The sequence below is a fragment of the Megascapheus bottae genome, chromosome 2 (assembly GCF_031878675.1).
Source record: "Megascapheus bottae isolate mThoBot1 chromosome 2, mThoBot2.hap1, whole genome shotgun sequence".
NCBI classification, from domain to species: domain Eukaryota; kingdom Metazoa; phylum Chordata; class Mammalia; order Rodentia; family Geomyidae; genus Megascapheus; species Megascapheus bottae.
Window position 1 is genome coordinate 88,858,611 of NC_143510.1, and position 16,766 is coordinate 88,875,376.

Below are 16,766 nucleotides of genomic sequence, written 5' to 3' on the forward strand. Positions count from 1 at the left end.
AGTGGTAGAGTGCTTGCCTCGCATGCATGAAGACCTAGGTTCGATTCCTTAGTACCACATATAGAAAAAAAGCCAGAAGTGGTGCTGAGACTCAAGCGGTAGAGCTCTAGCCTTGAGAAAGTACAAGGACAGTGCTCAGGCCCTGAGCTCAAGCCCAAAACTGGCAAAAAACAAAACAAAACAAAACTGACTCTTGTCAATTGCATATTTGCACCTGTTCCTTGACTATACAACTAGCAGTAATTCTGTAGAAGGCTCAGGAAGCTCAGTGTGTCTTGTGGCAGGGATTGATCCAGTGTCCACAACAGTCACAGAACCCAACAGCTATGCACTTGAGTCTGTGGTTGCTGGCTTGGGATTTTGTCACCAGCTCAAGCCAAGTTTGAAAACAACACCCAGATGACCCTTCTGAAGCAAGTTGGCTTCAAGAGCAGCAATCTTTTCCCATCCATGCCTTTTAGGTTGGTTGTGGGACTTAACCCAGGGCTTCCGTGTTATTCTTGAGCTCTTCACTCAAGGCTAATGCTCTACCACCTTGAGCCGCAGCACCACACTTCTGGTTGTTGAATGGAGGTAAGTCGCATGGACTTTCCTGCTTGGACTTGCTTTGAACTATGATCCTGATTTCGGCCTCCTGAGTAGCTGGGATTGCAGGCTTGAGTCACCAGCACCAGCTTCACATCTTAGGCTAGTGCTTTGCCACTGTGAGCTCCACTTTTTTTTTTTTTGGTAACCCCTGCCCTGCGGAATTTAAGCTGTGATCCTTAGATCTCAGCCTCCTGAGCAACTAGATTATAGGTGTGAGCCATTAATTCCCAGCTCTACTTCATTTCTATGCCAGTACCAGGCCTTGAATTTAGTGCCTCAAGCTCCTAATTGGCTGGCACTCTGCCACTTGATCCACAAGTCTGTCTTTTGGTGTTTAGACAGTATTTCTGAGCAGCTATCACAAAAGCAAGTGTGCCACTGGCACTGGCCCTACTTCATTTTCTGAGATTTGTGCTTGTGTTTCTCATAGTTAACAACCCTTAGGGAATAGCTGGGTTTGGGACACCTTTGTGCTTGTACAAATGAACTGCAAAACTGCACTACCCACCACAGAATCATTACATAGGGCTCCTGGAATGAAACTCGAACAGGACTGTAAATCTGACAATGCTCAAGATCACGAGGGGCCCTAGCCTGTGAACTCCAGATGCAAGCTGTTGACTGTCCCCTCCCAAGGGCTGCTGGGAGAAAGTAGAGCTGTAGGTCATGAACAAACAGAGACATGTGATGAAGAGACTAAACAGACTTAATTTTTATTCCATCTGCCACATGCAGGATGACAGGAGTAAAGGCCCACCAGGCTCGGTAGAATTATGAACTCCAGCTCCCAGCATTGTCTCCTTTAAGTTTCTTCCTCTGAAAGACAAAAGATGTGCAGAGAAATAAGCCATACTGGGTGATGTAATGCCCTTTTCAGTCCTCACTCTGAACTGCTGGGGTTCTCAATGCTTCTACCTGGCAGCTGAGCCTTCTGGGTGTTTACTCAGCTTGATCCCACCTGGTAACCACCAGCTGATGAGACGATGCTCAGATTATGACCTTTCTCGCTTTAGAACCCTGTTCCTGCAGGACTTCTGGGGTGGTCTCTATAGGCCTTCCAAGACCCACAGCTCTGGAACTGGAGTGAAAGCTACTCCAGACTTAAGTCCAAAGAATTTTGTCAGGGATAAAGTTCCCCACAGATAGACTTGAGGGGCTGTCACACACCTTCCTCTTCTTCCTCCTCCTCTTCCTCCTCCTCATCGTCTTCGTCTGAGCTGAAGGTGCCGTTGGGCAGACTGTAGACGCGGATGACCTGCTTGTTGGGGTCCTTCAGGATGAGGTACTTGCCCTCCTCCAGCTTCATGCAGATGTCGATGACGCAGCGCAGGATCCCCCAGGCGTTCTCCACGCTCAGGTTGATCTGGCTGGCGAATTCATTGGGCTTGAACTGCTGGGTTCCCAGGATGACGTGGCGCGAGGAGTCCTTCACATGGTACCGAGACACATAACTAAGAGGGAGGAGAGGTCAGTGCTGGGCAGGGCCACAGAGATGGCACCCTTTGGGGCACATGCCAGCTATAGGGTGACATTTCCTTTGCTCTTATCCCCAGCCTTCATGTCCCCACCTGCCTTCCTAGCCGGCCCCCAACTCCTGGATAGGAATCTTACCCCAGCTTGAGGTACTCGGATCCGGCCAGCAGAGCACAGCAGGTCCACCGGGCCAGCTTGTAGCTGTTGTTCTTCAGCTCGGTGGCGATGACAGCCCCACGCTGAGAGTCCAGCTTCTGCCGCCAGTCCACACCATTGCAGTGCTGCAGAAGACAGCTGGTTATAGCTGTTTATGGGTGCCAAGGCCTAAGGAGTGCCTCTGGTAGACAGGATCAAGAGACAGACATGGCCTCTCCCTGTGCCCTGCAGGGCATTCATCAAAGAACAACTCCTTCCCTCTAAGAGTGCCTGGGACAGGGCACATGGGCACAATGCCTGCCACATGAGTGGCAGGGGAAGATTTATGTTAGGTGAGGACTTCACACATGGCTGGCATTTGGCCAAGTAGAAACCACTGGAAGATGGGAGAGAGCGGGGTCTTGGTCTAAGGGACATAAAAGGAGGCCATGCCACCCTCAGAGTCTGCCACTTCCTCAGACATCACCAATAACCTCATTTACAGATGTGGGAAAGAGATGGATGCAGAATGAAATGACAGGTCAAAGATTACAAGGCAGACTGTCTTCCCTTCATCACAAAACAAACACTGGGATTCTTTTCACTAAGAGTTTAGGAGGTGAACACTAGTGGCTTATGCCTATAATCCTAACTATTCAGGAGGCTGAGCTATAAAGATAAAGATAGCTCTAGAAGGGAAGTCCAAATAACTCACATCTCCAATTAACCAGCTAAAAGCTGGAAATATGGGCTGGAAGTTTGGCCTAGAGTACTTTCCTAGCATATAAAGAACCAGGTTTGATTCCTGGGACCACATACATAGATAAAGCCAGAAGTGGTGCTGTGGCTCAAGGGGTAGAGCTCTAGCCTTGAGAAAGCCTAAGGATACCGGGAATTTGGCCTAGTGGTAGAATACTTGCCTAGCATGCACAAAGACCAGGTTTCGAATCCTTGGTACCACATACATAGAAAAAAAAGCCGAAAGTGGTGCTCAAGGGGTAAACCTGCAGCCTTGAAAAAGCCCAAGGACAGGGCTCAGGCTCTGAATTCAAGGCCCAGGACTGGCAAAAAAAAAAAAAAAAAAAAGGTGGAAATGTGGCATAAGCAGTAAGAGTGTCAGCCTTGAACACCTGAACAGAAAAAGCTAAGTGGCAGTGACCAGGACCTAAGTTCAGGTCAAGTCCTAGTACTGGCATATACATACATACCCATATATACATAATTTGGAACTGGAGATGTAGTTCAAGTGGTACAGTACCCACTGTGAGCAAGAAAGCAGACTGAACACTTATACCTGAGTTTAAACCATGGAACCAGCACAAAAACAAACATGCAACAGCAGAACAAGCAGAGATAAAGGGAACAGACAGGTGCCACGTAAGCACAAGTAAGCTAGAGTGCTGTCAATGATAACAGGTGCAAGGACAGGACTTCTGCCAACCACTACAGTGAGCTCAAGTGCACTTTCTTCCAGAATGTGCAGATGATCTCCTGGATCTTAGCCTGCTGACTTCCTTGACACAGAACCAAGCCACATGCTAGACTTATGGCTCACAGAACCAAGAGTTACTTGTTATTGTCATGAAGCATGAAGTTCTTAGGGCAGAAATGCATGGGAATGGGTCTTCATAGGGGATACTAGGATCTTTTGTTCTGTACAACAGCAAAAGAGCACTGCTGCCCTCTCTGCCCAGGGACACAGACCAGCCTAGCTGAAGGAAGAACTAGGGCTCCACAGCTATGCAGCGCCAGCAGCTTTCAAAGCATTTAAGAGTTGACTGAGTCAGACCTTAGAATCCTGGAGTTCAGAAGGAAGTAAAGGCAGAAGGCAGAGGCCATTAGGCTGGGAAAGCAAGTCTAAGGAAAGGGTTCTGGCCACCTGTGTACAAAACAAGGGGAGGAGGGCAAGCCAGGGACCCGTGGCTCATGCCTGTAATCCTAGCTACTCAGGAGGCTGAGATCTGAAGATCACAGCTCAAACCCAGCTCAGGCACCAAAGTCTGTGAGACTCTTATCTCCAATTAACTACCAGAAAACCGGAAAGGGCGCTGTGGCTCAGGTAGTAGAGCAGTAACCTTGAGCTGAAGAGCTCAGGGACAGTGCCCAGACCCAGAGTTTAAGCCCCATGGCTAAAACAAAACAAAAGCAAGGCGGGGGGGACAGCTGTCAACTTAGGGGTGCTCTACTCTCAGTCACTGAGCATTAAACTGAGGAACGAAGGCACAGCACTCCCTGAGGTAACAAGTCCGGAGCAGTGTCTCACCCTGGAGTCCCACTCGTTCAGGGTCTTGATGTTGATGAAGGACACTTCCCCGTTTGCCCCCGTCATGACACCATCGTGCTCACAGCGGACAATGAGGTCAATGTCATCTCCAAGTTTCCACCTGCGGTAACTGCAACAAAGGAGAAACTCACTGGTCAGAGACCCTGGCTTCGGGGGATCCCCCTCCCAGCACCACGCTCCTCCACCTGCTACACCCCCACAGAGGGCAGGCATACCGGTAGGCAACAGAGGCAATCTCGTTCTTATCCATGTCGTCTTCCACAAATGGGTTTGGGTCGGGGAAGTTGTATCTTTCCTTCCCCTGTAAATTGACAAGGCGGTCATAAGATTGTGCTGCTCCCAACCAATCACCAGGCCCAGCACTGCTCCTTGCAGCCCTCCAGCTCTGAGCTAGCTGGAGCTCCCGCCATTCTTCTCCTATTCCTGCCTGCCAGCCTCCAAGAGATCCAAACAGTGCATAAGCACAGGTATGGACCTGCCCCATTAGTATCTGACAGTTGTGCAGTCAGCTCCATCCTACTCAAAGTTCTGGGGGGTCGGGGGAGAATCCATCCCCAGGACAGAGAGGGATGTATCTGTATGCAACAGGGTACCTGCTAAGCAACTGTGGGAATCCTCACAATCTGTCACAACTTTAAGCTGCTAATCCTGGCTGCTCTGGAGATTGAGATCTGAGGATCTCAGTTCAAACTCAGCCAGGGAAGGAAAGTCTGTGAGAACTTTATCTTTAATTAAGCACCAGAAAATCCCAAAGTGGTAGAGCACTGGTCTTGAGCTCAGAAACAGTGCCTAGACAAGCCCAAGACTAGCACTCAAAACAATCTCAGGAAGGAAAGAGGCCCATGGTCCTTGGTGGACTTTTGGTTCACCATCAGGCAGTCTGACCCCTGAGCCAGCTCATGACCTCTCCTACAGGTGGGGTTGTGCCAGTCCCACTGAACCCAAGCACAAAGCCTTGTGGCAAGCGCTGTCCATGTGCGTGTGCAGACAGGTGCTCACCATTCTTAGGCACTGCTGGGAGAAGTTGTGGTTGATGTAGGTGGCCTCCATGGCCAGGTTGCGGGGCGAATTGAAGGAATTACCTTCGTCTTGAGGGGGCTCGTTGGCTGTCTCACTCACGGTCAGGAGGTCTGTAAAAAGCAGGGCACAGTCACGAGTCACCGTGAATGTGCACAGCCCAGGGAGGGACGCCTTCTCCCAGTGTTTCTGCACATGGGGCTCACGGGAGAGGGCCCCATGGGCCTCATGAATGACCTTAGACCATGGACAAGAAATAATCCACTTATTAGGAAGAAGCCATTCCCATCTGTTTGGGTCCCTCATGAGAATGTGTGGCTTTTACAGGAATGGCCTCAGGCTCAGGATAGACTTCTATTGCTTTGTTTCAAGCCGGCATTTTTTTCAAGTGACCCAGATACATCCATGGTGTGCATGGGCAGGGACTGACAAGGAACACTCCAGATGAGAGTGCACTCAAAGGTAAAGGGCAGGCAAATGAGTGCATGTGAGGCACAGGAGTGGCTGCCTTGAGGGCCTGGAAGGCTGGAGGCTAGGGGACCATGGACATGTTGCTGATGCCCCAGAGGAAGGCTGATCATTTTCTACCCATTCCCAAGGACTGGGGACTTGTTCCAAACCCACACAAATCCCAAGGCCCCAGAGCAGCTCCCCAGACAAGCTTCTCACCAAAATCAGAGTTGTCCCTCTTGTCAAAGAAGAGTTTGGACCCGACTCTCTGGACGACGATGTCCCAGGAATACACAGAGCGGGTGCAGCTCATTAGTGTGGCCAGGATGGCATCCGTGGCAAATACATTGCCCTGGGTTTTTGCCAACTGTGAACAAGACAACAGAGAAAGCACTGAGGATGCTGAGGTACAGCAACCATTCATGGGGCTGGAATGCCACCCACACAGAATACATACTAACTTCCAGCTAGGGACCGTGTGCATTTGTCTACACACTCCAAAGGCAGGGATTAAAGACACGGGTCTTTAATGCTCTGGAGCAATGAAGCTAGTCAGGACTGCAGGGCTGGGATCCAGTTTCAGCCCTGCTTAACACCAGCACTCCAGGGTTACCCAGTGCAGGGTCTTTCCCCTCACCCAACTCTGAGGACTAACCAAATCCTCAGAAAAAAGTGTCTGTACTAAATGTATATTGCCATAATTCCCAATACATTTAAAAGGCATTATTGTCATCTAGAGATGTCTGAAATACAAATTCTGTGTCATCTTATGTAAGAGACCTGAGCGCCCAGATTCTGATATCCACGGAGAATGTTCTGGAAGTAATACCCCAGGATACTAAGGACACATACCTTCCGGATAACAGGGTCGTCAGTGGTGGTGACAGTGTGGAAGATGCGCTTGATGCTCCGCAGTGGCTTCTCGCTCCTCGTGGTAACGCGGTCGAAGGCTTTGTCATAGTATTCCAGGGCCCCACAACACTCGCTGCGGGGAGAACAGGCAAGACATGAATTAACGAGAAAGCAGTGCACATACCCCACTCAGCCCACCCAATCCTTCCATTTTAAGTCAGGAGAACTCATGTTCAGCTCTCAGGGCACACAGGTGGGCAGATTGCTGGAGTGGTGCTCTGACTACCCTCTGAATTAGCTCTACCTCCTGCCCTTTGAGGCAAAGGGCTCTTAGAGATGTCAGAAGCAGGCTCCTGACTGCCAAATCTCTACCCAAAGAGGTTTAGTAAGGCCATCTTACTGAGCTTCTGACGGGTGGCAGGAACTGAAAGACACCTGGAATGCAATATTAGCAAGTTCTAACAGCTTTGTTCCTTTCTCTCTCTGGGAAGAGCTAGATAACTTAATTTTATTTCTCCTTTGCTCAGGAGGCCAGGAAGTTTTAGTACTAGAAGACTTCTGCTTTTCATGCTGCTTTTGACATTTAGAAATGTTTTCTGATCCTATGTGTGTCTTCTGAGTAAGTGGCTTCAATGCCTTTCTGGAATCACTGGGCTTAAGGAAAACAGGGAAAAGAAGCTACTCACATATCCTGTGGCTCTGAAACTTCCAAGTAGCGCATCTTCATTAGCTGAGGAAAATCCATTTCTTCTTTTACCTCCCAGTCACTACGGACTTCAACCGAGGAGTCTCGAGGTTTCTACAATGGAGAACCATTGGAGGAGAAAAATTACAGTCCATGCAAACTCAAGCAAAAGACAGGTTAGCACTATGAGATTTTATTCTATAAACATGGTGCTGGTTGTTTTAGAAAATGGAATCCTTGGCTCCTAGGAGTTGATAATCTAGAAGGACCATGGGGAACAGGAGTTCAATATCATGGGTAATGATGTCACCCGGGGAACATGTAGTAATTCCAATAATTCTGAGTATTAACTACTCCCCACCCCCACTTTGAGACTGAATCTCACTATGTAGTCCAGGCTAGCTCTGAACTTACGAACCTCTTGCCTCAGCTATTACCCATGACAATTTTTTCTTTTCCTTTTTCTTGGTCATAGGGCTTGAACTCAGGGTGCAGTAGAGTACTAGCCTTGAACAAAATAGCTCAAGGACAGTGCCCAGGTTGGCTATAAAAAGAGGAATGAAGTACAAATGGCTATCTGTATCTGTAGGATCATATTTACAGATGCACCTGCAGATTCAATTTCAGGACACCACAACGGCTGTATCTCTAGCTACAGGGAGGCTGAGGCAGGAGGATCTTTGAGCACAAGAATTCAAGATCAGGTTGGGCAAAGAACTTGGGTCACAGTGGCTCATGTCTATAATCCTATTTCCTCAGGAGGCAGAGATCTGAGGATCAAGGTTCAAAGCCAGCCTGGACACAAAAGGACCTGAGACTCTTATCTCCAATTAAAATGAGAAGTGGGGCTTGTCTCAAGGGTAGGGCGGTGGTCTTGAGCTGAAGAGCTCAAGACAAGTTCAAGCCCTACGACCAATCCCCCCACCCCGCAAAAAGAGGCTGAGATCTGAGGATCACAGTTCAAAGCCAATACAGGCAGACAAACCCAAGAGTCTCTTCCAATTAACCAACAAAAGTTGGAAGAGGAGGTGTGGTACAAGTGGTAGAGTGCCAGCCTTGAGCAAAACACCTAGGGAAGAGTACCATGGCCCTGAGGTCAAGCCTTAGAACTGGTGCCAAAAAAAAAAAAAAAAAAAGGTTGGGGAAAAATTGTAGTTGTACGGAATGAGAGAATGGGGTTTTTGTCACTATTTCCTAATAATATAGTGTAAACTGTTAATGTTACCAGGCACTGGTGGCTCTGTCTACAATCCTAGCTACTCAGGAAGCTGAGATCTGAGGATGGCAGTTCAAAGCTAGCCTGGGCATAAACCTCCTGGGGAGACTCTTATCTACAATTAACTACTCAAAAAAACAAAACAAAACAAAACAAAAAACTGGAAGCAGAGCTGTGGCTCAAAGTGGTAGAGCACTAGACTTGTGAGAAAGAGCTCAGAGACAGGCCCTGAGTTCAAGCCCCACAACTGACATTTAGAAAAAAAAAAATGTGGGTCAGTAAATGTGGCTTAGTGATTAAGAGTACTTGCCTCGCATGCATAAAGCCCTGGGTTGGGATCCTTAGAACTACATAAACAAAACTCTGGAAGTGGTGCTGAGGCTCAAGTGGTAGCCTTACTCAAGTGTTTAGCCTTGGGCAAAAACAAGCTTAGGGACAATGGCCTGGCCCTCAGTTCAAGCCCCAGGACTGGCAAGTAAGTTAATGTTACTATTTATTACATTGTATTAGGCATTACAGGTTGAGCATCCCTACTCAAAAATCTCCACCACGAAATGTTCTAAACTTGAGGATGAGTGCTGACAGGAAGGTTTATTATGGATCAGAGTGCTTAACTATAAGTTTATATTTGGTTAAATCAAGAGATGATTTAAAATGTGTGTAAAGGACATGTGGGTTCTGTACCAACACAACACAATAGGACAAGTTGAACACTTAAAATTTTGGTATCTTAGGGGATCTTGGAATTAATTCTTTGTGAATATTAAGAAAGACTGGGAGCTGGTGGCTCATACTTGTAATCTTAGCTACTCAGAAAGTAGGTATCAGAGGATTGCAATTTAATGGTAGACCTAGAAGAAAAAGCTTGTGAGATTCTTATATCCAATTAACTACCAAAACAAACAAACAAAAAAAACCCAAAGCTGGAAGTAAGGCTGTGGCTCAAGTGGTAAGAGTCGAATACTTAAAAAATCCCAGGAACGAGTACCCAAAGTTCAAGCTCTAAGATTGGCACAAAAACAAAAACCATACAGGGACTTGGAGTGTGACCTTGTGATAGAGTGCTTGCCTAGCACTGAAGACCCAGGTTTGATTCCTTGGTACCACATACATAGAAAAAACCAGAAGTGGTGGTGTGGCTTAAGTCGTGGAGCTCTAGCCTTGAGAAAGTGCAATGACAGTGCTCAGGCCCTGAGCTCAAGCCCCAGGACTGGCAAACAAACAAAAAACAACAGGGGCTGGGAGTTTGGTCTAATGGTAGAGTGGTTGCGTAGCATGCACGAAGACCTGGGTTCGATTCTTCGGTACCACATACATAGGAAAAAACCAGAAGTGGTGCTGTGACTCAAGTGGTAGAGACTTGAGAGAGAAAAAAAAAACAAAAAACAAAAATGAAAGGACAGTGTTCAGGCCCTGAGCCAAAGCCCAGGACTGATAAAACAAAAACCATATTGTCTAGCACAACAGCCTTCAAAATATTAAAGTAATAAAAGTAATCCTATCACTTAAGATCACAAATCACACAATTCCACTGATGTGAAATGTGAAAAGCAGGAGAATCCACAGCGGTACAAAGTAGACCAGGAGCTGCTGTGAGCTGGGGAGAATAGGAGATGAATGCTAAAAGAATACAATTCAGAATTCTGGTACGCATACATCACCTGTGATTTTTGGTCCCATTTTTGCCTCACTCCAAATTGCTTCTGGAACTTTTTCTGCAGTCGAATGCGTTCTCTGAAAAGACAGAATATTGTGCAATCAGTGCAAGTCCCCAAGTCAGAGGCTTCTTCAGAAGATGGAAGCTGTTTTTCTTTGGACTATGGAAAATAGGAACAACCAAAAAGGAAGACTCCAAATGGGTATCAATTTGGGATGGGAGCAGAGGCATGCCGACCCCCAACACTGACTAGACATAGCACTTAGTCTCCAGTGGCAGCCCCAGCCAGGGGTGTGGTGACTGAGGTTCTCCACAGCTCAGGATGCTCAGGATGCAGGATGAAGCCTCAGCAAGCCCAGTTACTTCATACCACCTGCTTCCCTCCCCTCAGCCTGCCAGAGTCCACAAATTACTCCCTGTGCATGCTACCTGCTGTGAACTGACACTGGAGAACAGGCTGCAAGGTGGCTGGCTCTTGGAAGCTGCTGCTTTTTTATGAGTGGTAAAGAAGCCATCCTTCTGCTCTGGCCATGTGCTATCTGGGAAATGGCCAGTCTGAGGATACTTGGTTCTGGCAGGGCTGGGGTGTGTGTATGGGAAATCTCACCTCTCTTTCTGCTTGGCACTCTTAGGCAATGTCTGCAGGTTGAATTGCAACATGTTCCGCCGATCTTTGTCTCTGCGGAGGTTCCGCTAGAAATCAGAAAGATACACTTCAAATCTTGGAGATTTGGTTAGTAGGCTATTAATGGGAGATCTTAAAAGTTTAGGGTATAAATCCTACTTCACACTCTACTGTACCTTTACAGTACCAGCAGTCTGTACACACGAGCACAGAAGTGCTAGAATTTCCTGGAACTCGCATTCCCACAATGCAGTTCCACTTAAGTGAGTTTATGTATTGTATCTGAGTTGCAAAATTCTATTTTTGCCCAGAAGACGCAGCCAAACGGGACCATCTACTTAATAAAGCCTGCATGTAGCAATTAAGTGAGTCAGCCAGTGGGTAAATGTACCTTTCTACCCAGTACAAGTATCTGTTCCTAACACAGAAGTATTACTTTCAAGTGACTGGGGAATGAGAGAGGATGGGAGGGAGGAGGAGAGGACACTGAACTCCATGTGAAGGCTATTTATAGAGCTGAATATTCATAAAATTTTAAGGTCAAACACATATTCAATTGTTCCACCTGACTGTGCCATACTTTCTATTTAGCATTCACAAGAAATACTTTGGCAGCAGGTAACCCTAGCAGTCCCAAGCTGGTCAGGTTGCTGGCTTCTATCTACCTGTGCAAACCGCATCCGGTTCCGCTGGTAGGCCGTCTTCTGTGTGCGTGCTGTATCCACCAGCTGGAAGCTAGTTTCATCCTCCTCGTGGAAATAAGCATACTGACTTCCACCACCAAACTGAGAAGAGTACTTATCTGGAGGCCAAGGAGACAGTGACAATCACCCACCAACTGTCCACAAGTCCCCATCTCAGCGCAGACTACTCAACTGGACCAACATTTAACAGAACTCCCAGGAACATTCAAGTCTGCCCACTTCAGTCTCTACCTGTCTTACCAACTCAGTATCTGAGCTGAGATTAAATGAAACAGAAGCAAGCAGACCACCACCGCTATAATCTGGTTCCCAAGGCAGATGTGTTTTACGGGCAAAGATTAACTCACTAGCTGATCCAAACTCATATATTTGATTTACAACTCCAGTCAGCACTTATTAGTGCTTCAACTGTCACCAAGATAAAACCGCTTGACCTTACCAGGACTTTTAAATCTGGAACCCATTGACTGGCTCCAGATTCAGGATGTCCCAAGTAATGAAATGCAAAATGGTCTTTTTTTGGTGCTGGTCCTGGGACTTGAACTCAAGATCCTGGGCACTGTCCCTCAAATTTTGGCCCTGGCTAGCACTTGAGGTATCAGCTTCACTTCTAGCTATTTGTAGGCTAATAATTGGAGATGAGTTTCATGAATTTTCCTGCATAAGGTGGCTTTGAACAGCAATTCTCAAATTTCAGTCTCCTGAGTAGCTTGGATTACAGGCTACAGTATATGTTTTAATAGATTTTTTTTGGTGGTGGAGGGGGTGGTGGGAGTCGGTTGTGGGTTTTAAACTCTGGGCCTGGGCATTGTCCCTGAGATCTTCAGCTCAAAGCTACCACTCTAACCCTTGAGCCACAGTGCCAATTCCAGTTTTCTGGTGGTTAATTGGAGATAGGTCATTTTAATGCTTTGAACTGGGAGCCTCAGATTTCAGCTTCCTGAGTAGCTAGGATTATAGATGCAAGCCACTGTGCCCAGCTTTAACAGATTTTTTAAAAAGGGGGTCTGTGGGTCAAAGGAGAAAACTCTGATGATAACAGTCTAGATTTACTTTATAAAATGTCTAAGTTCTGAGGCTATTTTTAAAAATGTTAATGCTTACAGATCAAGACACATCCCTAATAACATATCCGTCTGTCCAAGACAGGATCTGCCTATGTAGCCCCATCTGGAACTCCTAATTCACATGGCTCAGCCTCACAGGGAAGTGCCACTACCCCTGGTCAAACTATCAGTACTTATTAGCATCCCCCCCCCCTTCCTAGTGTTCATACTAAACCTTATGATTACTCTCCAGCCCCTGATTTGGGCAGCCCCATTGACCACTTACTTGTGTACCTCTTATCTTGGTATGTGGCACCTGTCCAGTCTGCAACCTGTTAAGAGCAATAAGGAGAATGCACCGATCAACCAGGCTAGTTTCTGTTGATCTAGAAACATCAGCAAGCGAGGGGGGACTGTGCAGAAAGTGATGAGAGCTGGTAATGCCATTCTGGGCCAACTTCCAGAGGCCATGCCCTGTGTTAGCTGCATCCCATCAGGGAATGCTTTCAGAGGGGTCGCACTTTTTAGAGAACAGAATTCAAACAGTGCCTCCTGAAGACCTGTAGATTCTAGAGACAGCCAGATTCCTGGTGACAGGCAAGTACCTTTCCCAGCCGGTCTCCTTTGCTGAAGGGCTGGTAGGGCATGTCCCGAAACTGCTCAGGAACTGCACAGGGACCCCAGCCCGAGGGGTTATCCTGGATTACAGGTGTCATGAACTTCGCCATCTTCTAAAACCTTTAAAAATAAATATTCTGAGTAGATTCATGAAGACCTCAGTATAAAACATCTTCCCACAAAAAGTAAGTAATTAAAACAAAAAACACAAAAAACCCCAACAAAAAAAACCCCAACAAGAACAACCAAAAACAACTGCTCATAGACCTGAGATGTTACCATACCACATTAATTCTAGGGCACCGTTCTCACTGATAGCTGTACTTGATGGGGTGTCACCTCAATCTGCAACTGCTTTTTCCTAACATCACAGAAGATAATGGTGCTTCTTCACTTGAAAGGTTATCTCCCACATTTGATAAAACATCCAAACATCTAAAGTTTCTGCTCTCAGAAATATCACCAAAGCATAGAATATCAGACTCCCTAAGCCCCAGTTTCCACTGTGTTTATCACATATGAAAATAAAGCCCCAGTCTCCTAAGTCTGCATAGTAACAATTTTTAATCACAGGATCACTGTGTTTATTACATACTTTCTTTATAAAATGACAATCATTCGAACTTACAAAAACATATTTTGGCAGAGGGCTTACAAAAAAAGATCTTTATGTAGATTCTAAAACTTTTCTTTTGCTCTTAATTTTCTGTCATCAGTTCATATCCTGCGTGCAGATCAAGCTAAGCATAAAACGTGCCAGGAGGCCAACAGTACACTACAAACTATAAGTCCAAAGTGGTCATATGTCAAATGTGAACAGATTTACAAGTACCAAGCACTGATCTCAGGGATTACCATGCACTAGCTGATGCTGACATTGGAGTCAGTATTGTCCATACTTTTCAGGTAAGGCATCTGGGGCAATGAAGAACTTGGCCAAAGCATTGTTGCAATGCTGTGTGAAGAGAAATGTGAACATGGGAAGTATGGTTCCAGAGTCCACTCTATATGTAATGCTGTGGCTCAACTAAGAGTCAAGACCATGCATTTACCTGACACTTCCTATTCAAAACCTATTCATACCTGGGGGGGCTGGTGTCTCACACCAGGATCAGGACCTTAGACCTGGCTACTCAGGAGACTGTGACGTAGAGGATTATAGTTCAAAGCAAGCCCAGGCAGAAAGTCCACAACATCCTGTCTCCAAAAAGCCAGGATGGAAGTATGGCTTAAGTGGTAAAGCAAGAACAAGGCAGTGAGGTCAAACCCTGTTACTGGTAAAACAACAAAAAACCCTAAGTATCTGGCCATAGATAGTGATGCATGCCCTGGAGGCAGGTGAAGGCCTATGCTGGCAGTGAGACAGTCTTCAACCAAGCAAAACCAAAAAGACTTAAAAGACCAGAGGTATAGTGGGGCTTAACCTCTCAAAGCCCCATGACAAGGAGACAAAAGCTTTCTACACACAGAATGGTTGGACAGTAACAAAGCAAAACTGGAAGCTCCATCCCCCAAATGTAAATTTAAGCTAAACTGTAGGGAAAGAATAGTGGACAGGAATGGGGCCTCTCAACCTTAGTATTTACTGAGGTCCTACCTTGTTCTATGCACTACTCTGGCTCTCTGGCTACATTTTCCACTTTAAGAGACAAAAATGTAAACATCAACCAAATCTGCCCATCATTTCAAAACAGACTGGCTTTTCAGGATTACTGGCCTATAAGCCTGGCTTTCTTTACACTACATAATTGTTAGGGAGCTGGAGTTTTAGATCACATCAAACACAACAAAGACGTCTCAAAAGGCAGTTTTTTAAAAGTCCAGTTGCCAGAGCTCAGGATGGAAACGGGCCCTAGGCCGGACATGCATCAGGTCCAAGGAGAGACAGGAGGTGGCAGTGCTCTGGCTTTTGCACAGGTAAAACTGGGAGAGCAGATGGGAGTGAAGAGGAACGTAGCAGTTCTGCTAAAGCGAGGTGACAGCTGTCCTGGCCAGGGGGGCTGAGCACAGAGGCATCAACTGGGCAGTCACAGGGGTCCTGTGGCCCGCAGTACTGTGTGGATCACCGCGGTAAGAGACACAACGCCGTCAATTCCTGGGCTGGGGTTGGAGTGGGCTTAGGGAGGGCACTACTCGAACCTCGGCCATTCAGAGAACAGGGAAGACCCGGGACTGAAATTTTCAGGGGTCCAACACCGCTCAGTCTGCCCTCCCTGCCCCTCTCCTACACTGCACTCAGAAACCTGGGAGCCCGTGGCCACTGTAGAAAGACCACCTGCGGCTCAGCTGCGCCTAGTGACAAGAGAAGCAAGCTCGCCCAGCCCTCGGAGCAAAACCTGGAGCCATTAACCTCCCACGAGGCCTAACCCGAGGTCCTGGGCCTCGCAGGGCCGGGACTGGGGCCCCGCCCAGCGGAGGACCCGCGAGGGCAGGGGACCTGAGGGGTCCCTTCCGGGAGGCCGCAGAAAACCAATCCCAGCCCGAGCTGGCTGTGGGGGTCTGCGAGACACTACGAAACGCGTCGCTCACCTGCAATGGCCTCGGTCGGCCTGGATGGCGACAGATTATCGGGGCCGGAGACGGCAAGGCCGAGCCCACAGGGAGAAACCGGGAAAGGAAGAGACGCGCGCGCGCCGAGACCGGCGCCGTAAACACGCCCCGTGCTGCCGTAAACTGCGTCGCTAATATCTCCGGAAGGACGTCGAGCCGTAAAGCAAAGCTGCACCCGGAAATCCGTCGCCGTGCGTTCTCAGTGGCGTCTGAGGTGCCGGTGGCCAGGGGAGCGGTTACGTCAGGCGGTGTCGGGGACGCCCCTTAGGCTTTTGGAGTTGAAACGTGGCCACGTTGGGTGCGAGCGAAGCCGGAGGCGGGGAGCGGCTGTCCGCCCCGCTGAATCCCACAATGCTTCACGGCTGGCTGGGCCCGCCTCTTCCTCCTCCTCCCACAGTGCCCCGCGGCCCTTGCACGGCGTTTCCGGGCGTGGCGCCTCAGGCCCGGAGGCCGAGCAGTTTGTTTTGAGTGCGTGCGTGTGTTTAACCCAGGGCGGCCACCGCGGGGGTGATGGCTGTAGAGGTTCAGAGAGGGTAAAACGAGCTGCGTGCAGTCCCGGTGGGGTTTCGGGGTGACCGTCACCATGCACCCACGCCTCTCGAGCTCGGGTGTCTCATCCGAGGGTGTAGGCCCGGGGGAGGGGAGGTGTGGGCCCGGGGGAGGGGAGGTGTCCCTCGTGGGCTGAGGATTCCACGGTGCACATCTCTGAGCTTCAGGTTCCTTCTCTGTAATTTGTAAATAATCATTTTTGTTGTTGTTGTTGTTTTTTTAAGGTGGATATTTCGCCGGTGGTTCTTGCCTATAATTCTAGTCACCCAAGCATGCTGAGATCTGAGGATCGGGCAGGGAAGCCAGCCCAGGCAGGG

At 48.0% G+C, this 16,766-nt stretch overlaps 1 protein-coding gene across 2 annotated transcripts; it reads right to left on the reverse strand.

Moving 5' to 3' along the window:
* Positions 1 to 1,276: 1,276 nt before the first annotated feature.
* Eif3d (eukaryotic translation initiation factor 3 subunit D) lies at positions 1,277 to 16,000 on the reverse strand. 2 transcript variants are annotated; one of them, XM_090328634.1, is made up of 15 exons: positions 15,880 to 16,000; positions 13,338 to 13,470; positions 13,019 to 13,064; positions 11,648 to 11,784; positions 10,965 to 11,050; positions 10,362 to 10,434; positions 7,486 to 7,598; positions 6,800 to 6,932; positions 6,167 to 6,314; positions 5,480 to 5,610; positions 4,696 to 4,781; positions 4,460 to 4,589; positions 2,200 to 2,342; positions 1,756 to 2,039; positions 1,277 to 1,404 (listed from the first exon to the last, which is right to left on the reverse strand). In XM_090328634.1, the coding sequence occupies exons 2-15, from the start codon at positions 13,458 to 13,460 to the stop codon at positions 1,391 to 1,393; spliced, it is 1,647 nt and encodes a 548-aa protein (XP_090184760.1). In that variant the 5' UTR covers positions 13,461 to 13,470; positions 15,880 to 16,000; the 3' UTR covers positions 1,277 to 1,390. The 2 variants fall into 2 exon arrangements, with proteins under 2 accessions (XP_090184760.1, XP_090184761.1); XM_090328635.1 differs by lacking the exon at positions 15,880 to 16,000 and adding an exon at positions 14,206 to 14,226.
* Between the last annotated feature and the right edge of the window lie 766 nt (positions 16,001 to 16,766).

Excerpts from the sequence above, each read along its gene's own strand:
- Eif3d (XM_090328634.1), bottom strand. The coding sequence starts at position 13,460 with ATGGCGAAGTTCATGACACCTGTAATCCAGGATAACCCCTCGGGCTGG. Across the intron at positions 11,051-11,647 it reads ACCGGATGCGGTTTGCACAG|CGGAACCTCCGCAGAGACAA; the intron begins GTAGATAGAAGC and ends TCTGATTTCTAG. Across the intron at positions 2,040-2,199 it reads TCCGAGTACCTCAAGCTGGG|TTATGTGTCTCGGTACCATG; the intron begins GTAAGATTCCTA and ends CCTCCCTCTTAG.